The sequence below is a fragment of the Buteo buteo genome, chromosome Z, assembly GCF_964188355.1.
Source record: "Buteo buteo chromosome Z, bButBut1.hap1.1, whole genome shotgun sequence".
Classification (NCBI taxonomy): Eukaryota; Metazoa; Chordata; class Aves; order Accipitriformes; family Accipitridae; genus Buteo; species Buteo buteo.
The window spans coordinates 38,859,977-38,881,198 of NC_134204.1; the positions used below are offsets into that span (position 1 = coordinate 38,859,977).

General features: G+C 38.5%; 1 protein-coding gene across 6 annotated transcripts in view; it reads left to right on the forward strand.

The window, feature by feature from the left end:
• Positions 1-21,222, forward strand: part of FOCAD (focadhesin) — a 134,655-nt gene that overhangs the window by 103,741 nt on the left and 9,692 nt on the right. For 4 of the 6 annotated variants that reach the window (XM_075021756.1, XM_075021755.1, XM_075021754.1 and 1 more), the window contains 15 exons: positions 2,026-2,173; positions 4,077-4,196; positions 5,144-5,266; positions 6,069-6,146; positions 6,537-6,608; positions 6,775-6,877; positions 8,725-8,805; positions 9,890-10,018; positions 13,369-13,484; positions 14,814-15,074; positions 15,710-15,799; positions 16,921-17,098; positions 18,506-18,603; positions 19,455-19,706; positions 20,859-20,934. In XM_075021756.1, the coding sequence (XP_074877857.1) occupies positions 2,026-2,173; positions 4,077-4,196; positions 5,144-5,266; positions 6,069-6,146; positions 6,537-6,608; positions 6,775-6,877; positions 8,725-8,805; positions 9,890-10,018; positions 13,369-13,484; positions 14,814-15,074; positions 15,710-15,799; positions 16,921-17,098; positions 18,506-18,603; positions 19,455-19,706; positions 20,859-20,934 (1,925 nt within the window). The remainder of the gene's footprint in view (positions 1-2,025; positions 2,174-4,076; positions 4,197-5,143; positions 5,267-6,068; positions 6,147-6,536; positions 6,609-6,774; positions 6,878-8,724; positions 8,806-9,889; positions 10,019-13,368; positions 13,485-14,813; positions 15,075-15,709; positions 15,800-16,920; positions 17,099-18,505; positions 18,604-19,454; positions 19,707-20,858; positions 20,935-21,222) is intronic. The other 2 variants (XM_075021760.1, XM_075021759.1) reach the window with 2 other exon arrangements.

Sequence of the window (21,222 nt, forward strand, 5' to 3'; positions counted from 1 at the left end):
ATTGCTGTGTGGAGCATTAAACTGACTTGCTTTTTATGGAGTTTTTTGCAAGGTAAGTAGCTGTTTGATTTGACTTTAAGACATCTTCAATCAAAACTGTCATCAAACTTTTATATTGTTCTTACAGAAACCTGTCACACTCCACTGACCTCAGTATTATCAGGAAAATACCAGTTTTCCTTCATCCTAAAATACAAGCCTTTTATTTTTTTTCATGATTTGTTCATGAAGTCCTTCATTCTGTGATGTGATGGACTGTACTGCACTGTACAGTGCTCAGTTACATTATTGAGATAAATGGCATTAGATTCAAATATGAGTCGTGATGGTAGTGCAGTATGTCTGATGCATTGGTAGTAAATCACTTAAAATTTTCTGAGAAAATCTGAGATACCGTGTGGATGAAGTGGACTTAAGTATCAATTTTATATATATCACAAACAAGGTTGGGAAATCTGAGATACTGTGTGGATGAAGTGCACTTAAGTATTAATTTTATATAGATCACAAACAAGGTTGCCAAGTGAAAACAGTTGCTAGTTACAAAAAGGGGAGCAGAGGGGGTGAAGTTTTACTGTTGCTTCAGTCCCCACTTATGGTTTGGGTCTTTGCTGAGAGTCAACAACATAATATATTGTACCTCTAATTAGGAACTTTGTTTTCTTTCTGTGTATTTTTGTCAACAAGGAACAGTGTAAAATTGTGTATAGAACTCTTACATATAAGCCACATCCTTATTTTGTTGGCTGTTCATTAATTCAGATATGGCAGTTACTTAAAAGAGTTGATTCCAAAGGTTTGTTTCATTTTCTTTGCTGAAAAAAGAAGATACCACTCCAAGTCTTCTAGTCATGCTCGCCATCTGCATCACCAGTTGCTGAAAAGCATTAGCTTATAAATATGACTGAAGTTATTCTCAGAAGTTTCTTTTTTACTTAGGTCAGTAAAAGCAGTAACTCTTCCCATTTTTAAGTTGGATGGCAGAAGCTTAGAGGAATGCCTAAGATCCTAGCCACATTTGACTGCTCGCTACATGCAGTGTCTGTCATTGGCACGCTCAGGGAGATGCTTGAGGTGGACAAAGTCTTCATAAGACCTGCTTCTTTAAGCTATGTGTGCCAGTGAGAGATTACCTTCAGAGCAGTGAGTATCTGCTATGCTTTTAGTATCTCATGATGGCAGCCAGAACTGCTTGGGAATTTTCTGACAAAACTTTTCCATATTATGACCGATGACCTGTGGAAACTGAAACTTGTTGTGGGAGCATAGGTGCTGAATTTAGTAAGAGTTCTTTGGTCCAGAATGGAATTTCTGGTCAAATGTGAAAGAGGCAGAGACTGTGAAGCTGTTCGTGCCAGCTGCCCTATTAAGTTATGTACTTTGAAGCTGTTGCAACTTCCTGTTGCAATTTTAAGTATCCTCAGCATCAGACTGTTAGTTGTACTGGATATGTCTGCCCTGTTGAAGCTGGTCCATGGTTGCATATGCATATATTAGTACATATGGGTTAGAATGTATACGTGACACTCACATTCTGAAATGAATTTCATTATTTTTGCAAACTGGAACACCTCTTGGAGGAGTCTGAGAGCAACAGACCCTAATACAGCCAGTGGACCTGTAATTAGTATGTTTAACTGGGCTATCAGAGTTTGGGATATCGGTATAAATCAGATACAGAAGTTTAGATCCATACTTCTATCATATTAGTTGATGTGCTTGTTGATGGAGCTATTGGTTCTTCAGGGGCAGAACTAATAATGAGGCTGTATGTGTAGGATTTATTATTTTTAACACAAGTTTTCTTCTTATGCTCTTCTTTAATCCTGTGTCTCCTAAAAAGCATCACTGATGTGTGAAATAAAAACCATTTGTAAAATTGACTGTGGTAAGTAATTATCCACAGGGCTAGTCGTCAGGCAAGGCCAAAGAGGTCTTTTTTTCTCAGCAACCCTTGTTGGGGTGAAAAGAGAGTTCAGAGCAGCCAAAGCATACTTAATAATTTTCTTTTGTCTTCTCTTTAAGCACTGGATGTATTTTGGGAGTAGGACTTGTTCTTTCACTTATGAGTCACAGTAGCCAAACAGAATCGCGAGTGCATGTTTCCGCTTCGTTTCAAAAACTCTGTAAATACCTGGACAGCAGTGAGGACCAAAGCAGATGGGTCCAGGAGGTATGACCTATTTTATTGCAGATATTAAATCTTCCTTTTACTTTCTTGCCTCCCTTTAATAACTATAGACTTTTTACTGAAGCTTTGTATCTGTAGTATGGAATGCTTGGTTTCTGTTATTTCTTTCACAATGTATGGGTCTATATCTGCAGAAAACAATAATAATAATAATAGAGTAACCTGTAATGCTGCACAAACATTAAGAAACTGCCTGAAAAGATAACAGACATAATTCTTTGAAGTGCTTCTTTAATTCCTTAACCTCAAATTAAATTCTTGAAAGTTAGGTCCTGAGTAACTGTGGATATGGGTCTCATATACTTGTTTACTGCTCATCTGATCTACTAGAAAGCAGACAGCAAGTTACTCTTGGAGACAATCTTAATGCTAATACTTCCTCCTTCAATATGCCTTCTGTTTACTTCTTTGAAAGCTGCTGTCACTAGCTAATGTGAATCTTGCACTTGTGAATGCTGCTATGGCCCTGTTTGCTGTTCTCATTATAACTATGTTTTGAAGTTTTAAACTGACCTCCGCTAAGTTTGAGCATGCATTTCAATTTATTTTGCCAAGATATGTCCTGCAAGTTTTGACATGGCCCATGCACTAAGTCTATAACCTATGAGGTAAAACTTGAGAATGAAAACTGATGAAATTGGAGGACTTTACAACAGAAAAGAAGAATCTGAATAAGCAGGTGTTTTGCACAAAAAAACCAACCCTATACCTGATGTATGTAAACCTGCAGCAGCTGAACAGCTGAGTTGCATAATCCTCTGGTTTTTTAAAGGGAGTTAGCAGAGATTGGTAGTATTATTCTCTTTACCCTCTGGGTACTGCTCTGAAAGCTCTTTATTAAAGGCCTTCTTTAATGGAGTTCAGGGTTTTTTTGGCAGTGCATATGTGCTGGGGATTAGCCTTTTGCAGTTTATAGTTCATGCATTAAAATGACTTACAGCTATGAAATTATTTATCTCTCCCCAGAGATCTCAAAGTGCTTTACTGAACTTAAACTGGGTTAAATACAGCAACTTCTGAGACGGAAGGCAGCAGCTGTTTAACATCATGAGATGCTTTGGGATGAGAAGCAAAATCTACTCTTTTAAATTAAAATCTCTGTAAGGAATTGTACAGATAATTACATGAATAAAATTTGGCCAGCACCCTAGGATGAATACTATGATATTTATGAGACGCACAAGAGGCTCTTTCAGAGCCATAAATGGCTGGGATATAATCCTGTACATGAGAGGTAACTTTGGCCTGCTGCAACAAGAGGTACAATGTGAGCATTACTTGCTGGAAGTCAAATTGTTGTCAGTCCTGCACAGTAGATAGGTGCTCTCTACTTACCTTAAAGCCATGTGTTGTTCTGTGGTTTAGCTTTGGTAGGAAGGAGGTTAAACAGTTGGCACAGTTACCTTGTTGCAAGTTCAGACTTCCATTTCCTTATTCTCCAGCTCTAAGACTGAAGAACAGAAAATCAGTGTCACTTGTGAATCCTTCTGCATGAGGCTTGTGTCATGCACTGTGTGTAGGAGAGACAGTTCTACTACATGCTCCTCTTCTGGCCTTGTGGACCTGCTTGTAGCCCTGATGGGATCATAGCATGCTGTGTAAGCTCACATAAATAATGATCAGATACTTATGTTAAGAAGAATAGCTACATTTGTGTGGAAGATCAGGAGTTTGACCTACATAAAACCAGAAGCACTTCCAAGCTTTAGCTGTGTTTGTTTAATTTAGCATCAATGAAGAATCTTTCAGAGAGGGAATAAACATCTGAAAGTATAAATTGAAAATGTCATGGCTTTTTTATCGTGCTGGCACATTGCTCCATGTGCACATCACTACAGTGAATTTTATCGAACACTGGCTAACAGAATTAAATAATTTTTTTCAGGTACTTGCCTATTCTGTGGCCTGTTCCTGTGTCTCTGCTTTCAGTGTTGGAATCATAGAAGCAGCTGAGGCTGAGGAGGCCATGAATAAGCTACGGACCTTAGTGGAAAATAATCAGCAGGTCATAATTCAGTGTTTAGGCTTTGCTTCAGTTCTGTTTTTCTCTTACCTATTTAATATTGGATACTGCTTTACCCAGACTGTAACTTCAAGAAAATGATATTGATCTACTTTCAGCATTAACTAACATTGAGCATGTTTTGCATACCGTGCAATTACCAAGACTACCACTTGATCCATTGATGCTCTGTCTACGGCTGTATAGCAATTACCAGACAGTAAAACAAAAACAGATTTTATATGTTTGATTGCATTTAGAAGGGAAGTTGGTACTTTTGAGTTCTTCATGTCTTTAGTCCCTGCATGTTGCCAATTTTTGTCTCTTTTATAACATGTTTCTTTAGATTCTTTTAATTGGTAGGAAAATACATCTACTGTGCTCTTCTGAATTTTTGCTTTCCCTTAGCCTCCAGGCAGTGCATCATAACCACAGCCACAGCTTCCTCCAAGTGTCTGTTTCACCCCTAGCATCCTTGGGTTACCCTCTAAAAATGCCAAAAATAATTTCCATATTTCAGTGCATGTCCTTTTTTTATTACATGCTTGCCAGAAAAAAAGGGGGAAAAAAATTAAAAAGGCAACCATTTTGAATCAAAGCCTGCTTTTACAGTAATCAACTGTTTAGAATGTTTAGCTGGAAAATAGGAAGTCAAAACAAACTACTTTTGCTAAGTATTTTATCTTCGTATCTGCTTCAAGTCTGCTCTAAAATAAAGGCTCCAGAGCAATCTATGTGCCAAAGATCAGTATTTAATCTCAGAAAATCCTATGCCAATTGACATGAGAAAATACTTGAAATAAGAAAGCATCCAGTATTTTAGACAAAGACATTACCTGTAATTATTGGGAAATAATAAATATTTAAGTAATGTTTCAATAATAAATAATAAAAAGAATACAGAATCCTTTGGAAGATCTGTTTTTTAATGTGTCTCTTTCACCTTACAGACCCACGGTTTTGCTTTAGCTCTAGGCGCAATAGTACATGGATTGTCAGCTTGTGGTCATGGGAAAGCCGAAGACCTGAGTAACAGACTAATGCCAACCTGGTTAAAAATTGTGCTTGCAGAGGTAAAGGAGTTTGAATTCATATCCTGTTTTTTGCAGGGGGGGGAGGAGGGAGGGATTTTAAATGAATCGTAGGGACATAATTTTCCTTGCTTCTGCAGGAGCGATGCTAGGAAAAGTTAGAACTATCTGAACATGCTGTTTGATTGACATTTGGAAACAAAAATATGTCTTCGAGCTGTTTGCTAAAGGAAAAAAAAAAGTTTCTTTTCTGCTTGGATGATTTATGGGAAATGCTTATCTCAATGACATCCTAATTTGGACATCTTTACTAATTGGAACAATATCCAAGGATAAAATCTAGGTTATTAAATGCCTTGTGAAATTAGGTGCTCCTTATCAAAATTAGACTAACAGAATGGTGATTATAGTGCCTCGGTTGTTATAATAATTTTAATTTATCTCATTGTAAGTAAAATTGTGTGTTTGAAATCAAACTGTAAACTTGCATATTAAGATTGCAGCTGAAGGTAAGTATCATTAAAGAAACAGTGTTTCAGAGTTGAATTGCACTGGTATATTTTGTGGAATACAGCATGCTAGAAGAAAGTGATTTGTCAGGGAGAAATGCATGATGATTTCAGATTGGGGGTGAGGCAGGGGAAGCTCCATTTAAAGCTTTCATTCACCAAGAGAGGGATGAGTAATGATCCAGCATGCTGGAGTCTGACCTGAAAAGGTTGTTGGGATGAGAGCTGTACAAGTGATAGCGGTCATGGTTTTTAAGTCGGAAGAAACATGTGGTTTGTCATACAGGAGTGATGTGTGACGGCATTGACTCACTGATCCTGAATTACACTTCCAGGGTTCTCCAACAATGCACCGTCTGGCTGCTGTCAGTGGGCTGGTTGCACTGGTGGGCTCTGAAGGAGGCATGATAGAGGTGAGAACATGAAAGCAAATGGTACCTTTATCGCTTCTAGAAATTTGGCTAGAAGGCAAGATGGAATGACATCCTCTGCGTCCTTACAGCAGTGGTTATATATATACCAGGGCATCCCATTTATGCAATAGTGAGTCATGTTGGATATGAACCAGGCGGGATGAAATTACAACGTGTAACATGGGGTTTGTTCCATTTTCCCTTCATATGGCCCATGTGCAGTGCTATTGGGGAAAAGTTTACAGCCACGTAGGCTTTCTCTTTTTGTCCTCCACTCTCCCACAAAAAGGCATGTGTGCAGATGTAATCTGTCTTTTCAGTACGTGTTCTCTGTTTTTTTGTTTCTTTTGTTGCCTTATAAAATTCACATCATTTTTTTTCCTTTGGCAGCTGAAATCTGAGAGCATTCAGTCCTCTCAGTTTCAAAGTAAGCTGAATGAAGTCATCAGAACCCTTACACAGGTAAGAATGTAGCCTCTGTTCCCTGCTTTGGATAATGCGCTAGGGAACCATGACACCTTGCACAAACAGGCCAAATCTGTTTAAAGAAACTGCGTAATGTCTGTGTCCAGCCTAAGTGAGACAATGCAGGGAAAATTGTCTAACTAGTGGTTTATTGTCTCAACAGATAATCAGTTTTTCAGGGCAGGTTGGCCTTCAGACAAATGCAGCCGGACTTTTGGGACGCCTTCATATGTCCTGTTTGTCTTCTACCCAAAACAGGGCATCCGGTAAGATGCTTTATTATTGCTGCTTAAAGAACATATAGAAGTAGCACCTAACTAAAAAGGCAGCAACAAACACATTAGACAATACAGGCTAGACGTTGCAGCCCTATTAAATGACATGACAGCCTTTGAATTGGAGACCTCATGGTCCTGTGTGCCAGATCTAAAGGTTGGAACATGAAGCAGGAATCAGTGTGCTGCATAGGATCCCCCCATCTGCTTTTGCTTGCAGTATCAAAGTAAGGTTCTAAGTTTTTCTGGTCAAACTTGTATATTGCTTTTGTCTTTATTCTTTTATAGAATAAATTGTAAAGAAGTTTTACACTGCATATGGCACATGTGTTTGACATCTACATTATCCACTCCATGCCCTGATAACTGATTAATCTACTCTTTGTTTTAGCACTTCCCACTGTATAAAATAGCCAACACTTAAAAACTGATTGATAACAAGAGCAACATGACTTTTGAAAAGTGTTTTTCTAGAACAGATCTTCTCTGGTTAGCTGAAGTCAAAAACTAGTGTTCTGTGCCCTTTCAGTGTAACAGCACAGAAATTCATATTCTGTCGATATATCATTACCTTCTGATGTTGTTTCAATATCGTTGGTAAAATAAAGGCAGGATTACACCATTGATGAAATACCAATAATAGAAGGGAACTAATGAAGTGGAAGCTGTTCACTTCAGTGTGAACCAAGTTGGGAACCAATAATAAATATGAAGTGTAGATAAACTTCCTCATCACAGAAAAAAAGATTCTTGGAGTTTCTACTTTTGTATAATCTTGGCACTTGTGCCTGAGGTTAGATAGATGTGGAATGTCTCTGTTGTATTAAGCTTACTAAGCTTTTGAAGCTCTCCCTTCTTGTTGTGGTTTAACCCCAGCCAGCAACTAAGCACCATGCAGCCACTCTATCACTCCCCCCCCTCAGCTGGACAAGGGAGAGAAAATATAACAAAAGGCTCATGGGTCGAGATAAGGACAGGGAGAGATCACTCACCAATTACGTCACGGGCAAAACAGAATCAACTTGGGAAAAATTAACTTAATTTATTGCCAATCAACCAGAGTAGGGTAATGAGAAATAAACCCAAATCTTAAAACACCTTCCCCTAACCCCTCCCTCTTCCCGGGCACAACTTCACTCCCGGATTCTCTACCTACCTCCCACCCCACCCCAGCAGCACAGGGGGACAGGGAATGGGGGTTGGGGTCAGTTCATCGCACGTTGTCTCTGCCGCTCCTTCCTCCTCAGGGGGAGGACTCATCACTCTTCTCCTGCTCCAGTGTGGGGTCCGTCCCACGGGAGGCAGTTCTGTGTCGCAGCAACTTTTTTTTTTTCCTTCTTAAATATGTTATCCCAGAGGCTCTACCACTGTTGCTGATTGGCTTGGCCATGGCCAGCGGTGGGTCCATCTTGGTGCTGGCTGGCATTGGCTGTATCAGACATAGGGGAAGCTTCTAGCAGCTTCTCACAGAAGCTGCCCCTGTCACCCCCTTGTCCCCCGCTACCAAAACCTTGGCACACAAACCCAATACACTTTTAAAGCCTGACTTGCAGTGACTGATGCATTTTAAGAAAGTTCTTATCCCTGGCTTTTCAGTTGGTCAATGAATTTGTTTTTTTAGACCTGGCACCTCTCACCAACACGAATGTTTAGCTTGCCTTAGAAGTGGAAAAGCAAATACATCTATCAGTTATCTTGTGGTCTAAATGCTTTGAGTCATCTACAGAATTAGTTAGCTCAAACATAGCTCAGTTTGGCCTTTGAATTTATATGGGAGCTGGAGGTTATAATTTCTGCTGGCATGTTTTAGTATATAAACAGTCCTTTCATCTTCACAGTTCCTCCAGATTTTAGCTACTTGCCTGAAACCAGCTTTATCAGGGCAGCGATTGACTTTGCCATTGAAAGTGGAAAGAAAGGTAAGAAGGGATCAAACTACAGTATCCCTCTGGGAAATTTGTTATGACTATAAAAGGTGACCTTAATAACCTGCTTTTATTTGCTAAGAGAACTTTTCTAAATACTAATTTGAAATTCACTAGTGTGGGATTTTTAATCTATAAACAAGAAATTAATAACACTCAAAAAGAATTGTGTAGTTAGGGCTTTAGTTTTCTCCACTGAATTTTTATGACTTTTTAAACCTTCCCCCTTCCCTGTGTGTCTGTGAGATGATATATCTTCCCCGTGGGAATGAAAGTCAAATCACTTTAAGTGTTAGCATGTATCCTCAGGAATACTCCATAATCAGACAAACTTTATGCTGCCCCTTATTTCAGTGATCCCAGGTTAAGATTTTCTGTAACAGAGCAGTGTTCAAATGGGTTACTGCAATGTGTGATAAATACAAAGGAACCTGAAGAAAGTACGCTCTTACATAACAAGTGCTAGTAAAAGAGAAATGCCTTGGAGTACAGTCTTGAGGAAGATAAAGCAAAGGAGATTATTCCTCTGTGGAGCAAAGTGAGCTCACTGCTGTTCTATGAAGCAGGCTTTGCTTTCAGTGGAGGTAAAAATTGCCCATGCCTTGCCTCCAGGAGGACTTTCACTGACTTAACTCCCTGTGTTTAAGGAACACAGTATGTATCAAAGGTTAGCACCTGTCTGACAATTTTTGTGGCCTGTACCTACAGGATGGGGAAGAAGAACAGTGTCAGAAAACTTCGCTGTTCTCCTACTAACAAATGCAAAAATACTACCCTACTAGATGAATATCTGTAATTAAGTCATAAATTGGTTCAAGGAGAAGGAACTTGAAAGCTTCTATTTATCAGTAACAAAAAGCCTTTTTTGATAGGACATTAATGTTAAAAATACAACTGTTGGTTACAAACAAGAGATAGCTAATTCTCAGATACAAAAAGAAATAACAGTAATTCTATAATGCTTTTCAGTTCTTCCCTACAGATTGGTCTTCAGTGCAGCGTTCATATTTTTTTCCTGAGCTGTTTAGCCAAATGTGTGTGTATAAAACTCAGACTCTGATTGAATCTTCTGTTACAGGCCCTGAATCTGTCCCAGCTGAGCTGGTGAAAATAGCACTGGCACCCATTGCATTAGTTGGAGAAAGCCATCAGTATCCACCTGTAAACTGGGCATCCATTCTTTCTCCTTTGATGAGGCTAAACTTTGGTAAGGTTAATAGTTTTCTATTAAGTCTTTTGTACTTGTCACAGAACTTCTTTACTAACACAGCTTTCAAAAACTTTAGAGCCCACTTCAGGGCTTGAAGTTATTGCAGGGATTGAAGTGTTTACTATGCTTTCAAGACCAACTTTTTAATGTTTGCAAGCATATATTTGTGATCACCGTGTGGACACAGTTTGTTTTAACTCAATAAAAAACTAGAGAAGATCAGAGCTGAGAAGTTGGGAGGAGTATTGGAAGTTACCTAAACCACTGGTGAAATTGGACCAAATTTTTCATTTGAACTACTTACAGTAAGAAGAGCCCATCATGAAAGTCAACTAATTGTATCTTATTTTCAGTATCCACTAAATGCTGGTCCAATGCCTGTGTCAGAGGCTGCAGGCAGCTTTATCACAAGTTTGAACTGTTCCATAGTTAATCTAGCTATCACTAGTCTGAAATACACTTTCTACTAAATTACACTGGGTGACAGAGAAAAGCATATCCCTTTTTCTATGATGATCCTGATTTTGTCAGTGCTTCTAAGAGCATTTTAATTCGTGCTGTAGAGTAGCTTTGATCCTGAAGTATTGTGTTGAACAGCTTGTATAATATTTTTCTACTCAGGATATCTGTCGGTATTTTTTTTGGTTGGTATAAGTGTCTGAGTTTCAAACTCATTTCCTTAAGAAAACCCAGCAAACTACTGTGCGAAGTTCTGTGTTCCCTTGTTTGATTCCACTGAGTTTTGTTTCTCCTGATATATGTAACCGTTATTACTGGCCTTGCAGATTCTTTTACAACTGGGTTGGGCAAGTGCTGTTGCATTTAAATCGCTGTGCTGTACAGCCCAGAATACGGAAGGTTGTTCTTATTTCTTTCTGGTGTTTATTTTACTTATACAGAGTGCTTGTATAAGCACTAAAAATGTAAGTAATTAATGTCCTATGAGGAACAACTACTTGCTAGATACAGAAGGATTTTGGCTACGTATTAAACATTTTTGCTTATACTTGAGCTGCAATTTCTGTTTCACTTGGTATTCTTGCAATTGATTTTAAAGTCTTTTGTAAGAATAAGTGAAAGAATTTCCTATACTGAGCTCTGCTGATGCAAATTGGCATGCAACCTTATGAATAGCTGAAACTTGTTAAATGTATGGGGGATTTTTTTATTCCTGTTTTTCATTTAGGAGTATTACTTTTGTCAGTCAGGGGAATTCCAGAGGAAACAGTACATCAGTTTTGTGGCTAAGTTTTATTGACTTCAGACAGCATCACAGTCTACATTTTTATACATAATTTCTCTTGACTGTCCCTCTGTAGTGTTGTGGAAGTTGCACACCCTTCTCTAGATTATATTTACATGCAGAAATAGGTCTTGCTGTGTGCTAATGAGCAATAGTCATGTTGTGCTAGAAAGTATAATGCAGAACAGTTGTATTATGACCTAATAGTTACAGAATCAGAGTGGTTTGGGTTGGAAGGGACTTTAAAGATCATCTAGTTCCAACTCCCCTGCTATGGGCAGGCATACTTTCCACTAGACCAGGTTGCTCAAAGCCCCATCCAGCCTGGCCTTGTACACTTCCAGGGATGGGGCATCCACACCCTCTCTGGGCAACCTGTTCCAGTGCCTCACCACCTTCACAGTAGAGAATTTCTTCCTAATATCTAATCTAAAACTACCCTCTTTCAGTTTAAAGCCATTACCCCTCATCCTATCATTACACTCCGTGATGAAAGAGTCCCTCCCCATCTTCCCTGTAGACCCCCTTTAGGTACTGGAAGGCCACTATAAGGTCTCCCCGGAGCCTTCTCTTCTCCAGGCTGAACAACCCCAACTGTCTCAGCCTGTCCTCATAGGGGAGGTGCTCCAGACCCCTGATCATCTTTGTGGCCCTGCTCTGAATCCACTCGAGCAGGCCCATGTCCTTCTTATGTTGGGAGGCCCCAGAGCTGGACGTAGTACTCCCGGTGGGGTCTCATGAGAGCAGAGTACAGGAGGAGAATCATGTCTCTCGACCTGGCACTCTTAACATGCTTTTTCTGGAACAGCTATATCATGAATATTTTTATGAAAATTAGAGTATGTACTCAGTTCTCTCGGATTCCCCAGGTCACTGTTATCCATGTCTGAGAATTCATGATTGTTTTTATGAACCTTAAATGTTTCACAAATTCTACTGTGAAGATTTATTCATCTGTAAACATACTGAAGATAACAGATTGCTTTCCCATCTTACAAGGTTTATTGCAGTTGTTGCTGAGCAGAAACCATATAATGTAATTGAAGTAGTACCTGTTTGTTATTCAGTAGTGCTCTGAAGTGAACAGTCATAGGCAAACCATAATCTGTGTCTTAGCAGTCTAAGCTAGTGAGAGAGAATTTTTTGATTGTTTACCAAAGTATCTTGTTACAATTTCACCCTTTCCAAGTTCTGCAGATGACTTAACTTCTCATATAAGATACTTTATTTTGAAGAGCCTGATACTAGATTCTTAAATCTTTGCTTTGTTCATGCACTAATATTAGTGAACTGTATAAAGTCATGTTATATAGATTGCCACTTTCATTACTGAAAGAACTTTTTAACTTGCAAAGCACCTATTTAAGGTTTATGCTGACATTTAACAGTAATGTATCTTCTGTCTAATGGGTCAGATGCTAGTATACTTAAAATTGTTTGTCTTTATGTTGCTGTAGCAATCATGAACTGTATGGAAGCCATGCCATTGCTCAAAGTACCTCTTCCACATATTTATGACGAGTTATTCTATTAAGAAACAGGCTGTACCAGTCATTAAGGGGATTTTAAAGGGAAACCAATAAGGATTCCATAGCCATCATAACCTCTATGCACAGTAAGGTCTTCCCATGTGTTAACCTGGAGAATGCTGCAACCAAGCATCCACAGCAGTAACAGTGAATAACCTCTGTTCTGTGACATATTATATGAACATGGAAGAGTAGAAATGTGAACAAATGCTAATTACTCCTACATTTAGCAGGAAGGAATATTGTCTCATTTCTCCTTCTGTAGATTTAATTTTCTCTTTATTTGGCAAGGACTTTTTTAATTCTTACTTTTCTTACCATTCCCACATTTTTATTCTTGAGTGAATTGAAATGAACTTGGACAAATCCTGAGATTTCTTGCTGAAAGTGCATGAATGGGATGAGGAGACTTCAAACATGTATGTGCTTAAAAGCTTTAAGCAGCAGCTCTAGAAAAGCAAATTTTAATGTAGCGCTCTAGTAGAACAATAACACTCCTTTATTTTATGAGTTGAGAACAAATTTAAAGTGGTAATAACTTCTTCATAACTTCTGTCTGTTTTCTTCTGCTTTAGGCGATGAGGTAAAACATCTCTGTCTTCAACTGGCTGTGACACAGGCCCAGTCATCTCAAAATGCAGCAATCCTTTTGGGGATGTGGGTGGCACCTCCCCTTGTCTACAGTCTCAGTGTACGTATGTCAGAAAATCTGTGGGACCTCAGCACCTCTTTCTTTCCTATAGGATTCCTCAGTGATGATGTTTAGGATGTCTCACCAGAAAAGGATTACTGGGTTCAGAATCCCGCAGAAATATTGTTTAGTGAATATTTATAGTGAGAGAAAGGCTGTTCTGGCGCCTTGAAATTCAAGGCAAACTTAAGATCTGCTACATTGGTTTTACTTAGATTGCTTAAGATCTTTTTCCTCTCCCTCGTTTCATGCTATAGCTCTGACAACCTAGAGATGTAGGAAGGCATGGCATGTAGGGAGAAAAAAAGTATCTTTTACTATACCAGCTGATAGTCTTAGAAAAAAGTCCAATGTATCTGTCCAAAAGCTTGCCTGCTTCTTCTAGCAGTGTCTCTTCATCTAGTAAAATGTGTTACTTCTTGAAAGCCTTGCCTTAATTCTGTAGATAGTCAATAGACTAACCTATATTATAATCAAATTTGGGCTTATCCTCCACTACAGTGCAGTTCTTACAGAGGTACAACATGGACTCCATGATACAGTATATAAAACTCCCTGAATCCCACAGTGCACTTGACTGTGCAGTTCTGTCAGTTTATACAAATTGAGGAACATGTTCACTTGACTGTGCAGTTCTGTCAGTTTATACAAATTGAGGAACACGTTCATGACAATTCCCATAAAATCCAATGTGGATTTCTGTGATCTTTTCCAGTTCTTTAAGGGGTATTTTTGTCTTGTGGTTTTTAATTCATTCATCTTCACAGATATGCAAACACTTGATGGCAATTTTAAGATACATAATTGATAAGGTACCAAAAAAAGAAAGATTTTATTTCTGAACACCAGTTTCTCACTGCAGTGGGGATTTGACGTCACAAAATAAGCTCAGCCACAGAGTGTGTGAGCTTTGGATCCTTCAAGGTAATTATTTGTTCTTCCTCACTAGGTAGCAATATTAATGGTGCTAGGAGTACCATACTTCTGTCCTTGGCTGTCTAGTTAGTCAGTATGCTTTATGTAGGAATGCAGTGGGCACCATATAGGGAAATCACAATTGTCCTGCCAGTACAGAGACATGATATCTAGGGTTCATAAAAAGAAAGTTCCTCAATTTTTAAGGAAAATAGAATGTTGACAAGTTTGAACTCTTCTTAATTCAAGCAATTCGTCAAAAGAGGGAAGAAGAATTGAGAAGTATTTATGACTTTGAGTGCTTTTTTTAAGTGGTGTTTGAGCCACTTTTTTATAAATTAATCCTTTATAACAATACTTGAAGGTCAGTGAAGAGCTAGAACCTGAAACTAAGCAGAAGTTTTTGCTTTTCAGATGAAAACCCAGAAATACCTTTTTATGTCCCTGCCTCTGTGGATGAAACATGTTGCAGAAGACAAACTACAGTCTTTTACAGAAGTGTCTGTGATACAACAATTCGAAGTGAAGAACCGCACCAAAAACCCAGAAATTTGCCAGTGTGTTTTACAGGGGCTCATGCAGGCAATGAAACTTCCAAACCCTGCCCAGTACTGCTGGAGCTTTCTGTGCCAGGCTGTGGAGAAAATATTTGAGCTTCTACCAAATGAGGTTCAGGTAAGGACTAAGTATGAGGTGTATGAATATTGTAACTGGATATTTTTAACTGATGGTAAGTCCCATCTTTTTGCACTGACCCATCAGATTTGAAACATGAAGTAGATGTGAAATTTTTAGTGATAGTAGTTAAGATGCCTGCATAATTTCAATTTAAGTTACTTTCGGATATTCTTTACAATATGACTAAGTTGTGAAACCAATTTAATGTGCACTTTTCCCTCATAAATGATTTGGTAATGGAAAAATACAGTATTAGTACTGAAATAAATGTTATTAAAACAGAAGCAGAGAACAATCAGAAGGGTTTGGGTATTTTCCCCACAGAGGATTAAGCTTCTCACAATGATTTAAAGAAACTATCTAGCTACAGAAAATATCTCCAAGGAAGGGCACTTTTCTATTGAAAAGAAAACAAATTCTTTGAAAGTTTCAGATACCATTATTCCTTAATAATTAAGTACATTGAAGTCCCCAACAAATACAGACTTTCTAAAATAGAATAAATAAAATGAGGCTAGAGACTAGATTAAATATTTATCATGATCACTAAGGAAGTTCCTGGACTTACCAATTTAATGATGAAGAAACCTTGAAGTATACATCTAAATATGCATTTACTTTTCTATTTCCAGAGAGGTGAACTGGAGATGTATATTGATGTAGCAAAATGTATCTCAGAAATGGCTGATTCAGAGATTGATCACATTTTCCAGATCTCTAAGGTAATGCTGTTTTACTCCTGGTCTTTTATCACCAAATCATGTGAAAGAAGCATGCCTTAACGTTTTTCTTGTCACCAGCATGTTTTAGCTCATTGAGAGCACTGTTTTATCTGCCATGCAAGTAAGAGCGTTCCGGCTCTAATTTTCAGGCAGCAGAGAAGCAAAAGCGGCAAGAGCCCATATCCAAAGCTTTCTCAAGGGAACTGAAATACTACTGATTTGACCTGGGAGCTTTGAACTGGAGAGTTTAAGTAACTCGGTCAAGGTCAGACAGGGCTCTCCTAGCAGAACAGGAATGGTGTTAGATCCTCTGAAGCCAAGGCCAGTGATGCAAATGGCAGACCATAGTCCTCTTTGGTTAATATAACCACCATAAATGCAGCCCAGTGACTAGCTGTGCTTGAACTGGTGGATCCTTGCTTCAGTTAAAAACGTGAAATACTTTGGCTGAACAACCTTCCATTCTTGACTTAATGTGCTAAGTTTGCATTCACACTCAGAATGTTTCCTGGTGGACAAGATGGCTAGGGATGACAATGGAATAGAAAAGCTGTCAGCTTCTTGCTCACCAGTGGAATCAATCAGCAGTGGAATTTTTAGCAGCTGAAATGCTAAGGAAATTACCTGCATGGAAGGACTTGATGGTTTCAGATCAGGTTGTTACAAACAAACACCCATGACATAAAACCATGTTGTTCTGTTTACTGGCAGATTCGCTAGAGAATCATGCATTTAAACAGGTCAGAGAAACTGAACTGTCATTTCCTTATATCTTTGAGGTCTTATTTCCACACTGGAAAACACCATTTAGAAAACCCTTTTTGTCACTGCAGTTGACTCTGTCTTGCAAGAAGATGTGAGTCTCCAGAACTGTCAAGCTGGCTCATTTCAATTTGAAGGGGAATGTAAAATTTAAAGTAGTATGAAAACAGTCAAACAGTACTGAGTTGCACTTTGGTGGACTATTTAGAAGCATATAAAATTAAAGTAATATGTACATTCTTCTGTTTCATAATTGTATTGAAGAAAAATTAGCCTGCTAGATAATCAAAGAATTTTTCCCCTTTTTTTATAAAGAGGAATGCATTTTAATTTAACATTGGCTTTAATTGCATTTGCAGAACAATATAGAGAAGGCCACATTCACGAAAGTGTATTTAATTTCTCAAGGCAGACTGCCTCTGATGAACTTGAGTGCTGTGATTGATACTGTGGCAGGATATCACCAGAAAGAAAGTATTTTATGGATGCTCTTGCATGGTTTCTATCATGCTCGTATTGTGAACCATGAAAACACAGGTAAGGTCAGGCTTAAAGAAGAATCAACAACAAAGTCAACAGATATTGATGGATCTACACTAATTCTTTTAAAATAATTTTAAGATGGTTTAACCCACGTGTTTCGAAATTTCTCCATATTAGAAACTACTCAATCTTCAGAATTTTTCTGCTCTTCAAATACTTGTATCAAACATGGCTTTTATGTTTTTCTCCAATTCTTTATGTTTCTGTGGATCAGCTGTAAGTCATTATCTCAGCCAGGTGGTTTGCAGACCAGACTTTTAACTAGATCTGTGTTTCCTAGTATTTTTCGCCTTTCAGTGTACAGTAGCATTAGCATTAGAAATATACATAGCACGTCAGAGACCAGTAATTGTGCAACCTTCAGATCTAATATCTGATATATCAGTGTGTGAGATAGGATGTAGGGGCGTGTTCCCTTGAGATTGGTTGAACCAAGGAGATAGCTTGCTTTTCTGAACTTCTTGCACTGAGTTAACCCAGGAAACAAATTGCCCTTCCACCTCCTTATAACCATACCAGATAGTTATCTGGTTGGTTAATGAGTTGGGCTGTCTCAGCTAAGGATCTGATAAAGCACTGGAGCTGATGCCAGAGAAGTAGCAGAATCACACAGGAGATAAAGGAGGAAGAAACAAGAACAGAGGGAGGCAAGAATGAGGTCTCCTCATTTTCATGGCAGAAGCATCTTTGGCTGCCTGTGTTCACAGAACAACTTCAAAGCATTACATTGCTAGATGCCTTAGTTGCCAGCTGTGGCTGAAGAACTTCAAACAGTAGTCAGTTTTGAATGAGTGAAGTGAGGTTCCTTTGAGTAAAAGAGGAGGCAACCTGAAAGAGGGCACATGTAAAGAGTACAAGGAAGTGTAGTGTACAAAGTGATATGGTCTCAAAGGTGAAGATGGTTATTAGTTTGTAGGAGGTAGAACAAATTTTGGACAGCAGAATCTGAATCAATGAAGTATGTTCCATCCTTGGGTTGAGGGCTGATTTTATTTGCATGCCTCAACTGTATTTTACTGATCCTTTCTGCACTGTAGGAGGATTTTCGCAGCACTCCCCACATTCCTGCCCAATGTACAGTGACATCAGTGCTAGACTTAGATGAAGTACTGAGGCAAAAACTTCAGGGAGGCTGCCATAATGTGAAATAATTCTAGCTCAGCATTCCTTTTTCTGTGTGTCCAGTGTGTTGCCTGCATTTTAAGCAAAGTTTTTGTACAGTTTAAGTGCCCATATGCCTTCTGTCAGTAGCAACCATGAATCAAATGTGATAGTGGTATTGGTGATCATTGTTCTTCCACAGTCAGTGCTTTGTTGCTATAGTGATTCCCTGTGCTTGCTTTTTAATGAAAAGTGGTGCATTCTAGTGTTTTATGTGAGTCAATGTTTTTGTTCTTCTAGGAGTGCTGAAAAGAATGGACTGGCTGCTAGACTTGATGGGCTACATCAGAAACCTAGCATACCAGTCAACACCCTTACAAAATGTCAGTCTTAAAGAGGTACATGCTGTGAAAGTTCTTTGCAGCTTTCAGGAAAAAAGGAGGTTTTGATGTATTTCATATTCTTCCTCAGCAATAAGTATTATTCCCCATGCTTTTATGTCATCTTGCCTCCACAGAGAAATTCTTGTTGATTTTTGTGAATGTATGTGCATTTAAAACTCTTACTTTAAAATAACCATGACATTTAAATTATGATAGAAGCTAAAGGCAACTAAAGGAAATAATTCCTTCGAATTTACTGTATTTAGAACAATTAAAGCAATAAATTGAATTCTCCAATAGAACTGTCTATGCAGGTCAAAACTATGCAGCTGCTGTTTCTAAGAGGGCTTGGACAGTTTCAGGGAACTAATATTGTTCATTGTTACTCTGTTCAGCTGCTTAAGTCTTCTGGTTGAGGACATAAAATAAGCTGCTGCTTAGATCAGAAAGGCATTCGTTACATTGCTGCAGTATTTTCCAACCATTTGCAGTACCACAAGGGTGACCATCTCTAATTTTCCTCAACAGTCAGCTTGCTGTAAAGAAGTTATTTCCTCGTTTTAAATGAAATGTGGGTCAGCCTTAATCTAAAGGATGATTTTAGAAGAGTGTGGTTTTGCTTTTCTTTCTGTAGATATTTTAGTTTGATTTGGAGTTTAGAAAAATGCTTATGCTGCTTCAGAGCATAAGAGAATATTAAGAACTTTTTAGTTCTTGCATTTTGAATGTTAGCTGAATTTTCAGATTATTGTTTTGAAGAGCAAGCCACCATCTGGATTTTTGGCTTGGGTTTTTTTTATTGGGGTTTTCTTCCTCTTCTGTATTATTCATTTAATAAAGTGCATTTTTGCCTTTTTCCTGTTTAGTGCATAGATTTCCTTCTGTGGCTGTTTGCAGCTTCTGTGGTGGCCTGGGCTGATCATGATGCACCATTACTGCTTGGCCTTAGTGCTAACTGGTCACCATGGAAGCACCAAATGATATTACCAGAATTATCTGAGATTCACATTGGCAAGCACCCCACTGACAAGCTTGCTGTGCAAGAGACTCTCACTCTCCTTCCAAGCAGCATTTCCATTTTGCTGGCTAAAGAGGTTTGGAAAGAACAAACACAGAAGGTAAAATTGCATGTAGCGGTAAGCATTTTCCAACAGTCAGAAAGCAACCCTTTTTTAGTAGTTAGCTAAAGTCTTAGGCAGAGCAGTTATTTCCTCTATATCTATTGCATCTGACTTGTAAGCTTGTTCTTTATTTGCGATCAGATATGACTTGTCTCAAAAGACTGAATGTGGTTTCTCAAGTAAAATGTGAGAGTTGCGAAGAACAAAAAACATTCCAGTTTCGGGAGCCAAACTCTTAAGAGGGTACAGGTGAGAGAGGAGAGTTGGCAGCTGCTGGTAGCAAGTCAGTCTTTTGAACACTGAAAGACAGATCCTCTGCAGTTGGACATCACCACAGTGGCAATTTAGGGAATCAAAGATCTTCTGTGCAGTTTGTCGTGTGTGTCATTTATTTTCAAATATAAGTTGAAAATACGTGTGGAAAATTGTGCCAAATTTGGCAAGCCTCCTGTAGATTGCTTGTGTTTGAGATACATAGAAATATTGTTATAAACCTATAGATCACTAATTACCTGGTTTGTACAAACCAGAATCCGTTAAGGGCCGGCTCCTGTACACTCCAGTGCCCAGAGTTCCCACTGAAGTCAGAATTCAGAATGTTGGAGGAATGCATGTTAATATGCCTAATTAGGCTTTAGGGAAGAATTTGAGACTATGCCCTGAAAATCATCCTGATAAGTTTGAAATATCACGTTGTCCTCCAGGCACCCTGCACTGCTAAAAAAACAGTGAAGAATGAGAGAGGTCAAAAGAGGGACAAAGGCAGTAAGAGTTCTGAAGGATTTGCAGTAAAACGTTTGGACAAGAGACCCATAAGAAGGGATCATATTAATAGGTTAAAGGCATGAACAGGCGAGACGGAGGGAAACTATTTACTGTGCCGCCTTCATTACAAAGAATTATTGCTGAGGTAATGAGAATGAACAAAGGGAATTTCAGATCCAGCTGTGGGAGAAATTACACTGACAGTGAGATGTACTCTATGGCGTTTGGATAGTTTGGGTAGAAGCTTGATTGGCCACTGCCTCTGATTAGGTAACTATGAGTTTAGTAGCAACCAGATGTTGCCTGTCAAACTGAAAAGAATTTGTGGTGTTCTGATACAGAGGCTCTTTTAATTCAGATTTTCCTTTATATTTCAATCTTTAGTTTATTGACTGGCTGATCAATATGATGGAAAGTCCTAAGGAAGCATTATCAGAATCTTCCATGGACCTGCTGAAAGGTAGGATATTTTATATTGGGTCCTTATTTTTCCATAATTTATCAGTACAGATCAAAATCCAGTTGTTGAAAGGAGTGAGATGAATCTATACTATTAGCATATATAGGAGAGCTATATTTTGTATTCAAGGAAACCTTCATAGATAAACATTTGTGTCTGTAACACCTCCTTATATTTGCTGTCTTATCTGCTGATGCTTAGAATGCACTACTGAAAATCCAAAGAACCTAAAGGTACATCTGGTCCTACAAGCATATTTCAGTGATAGATCTAACTGGTTTTGAAGTT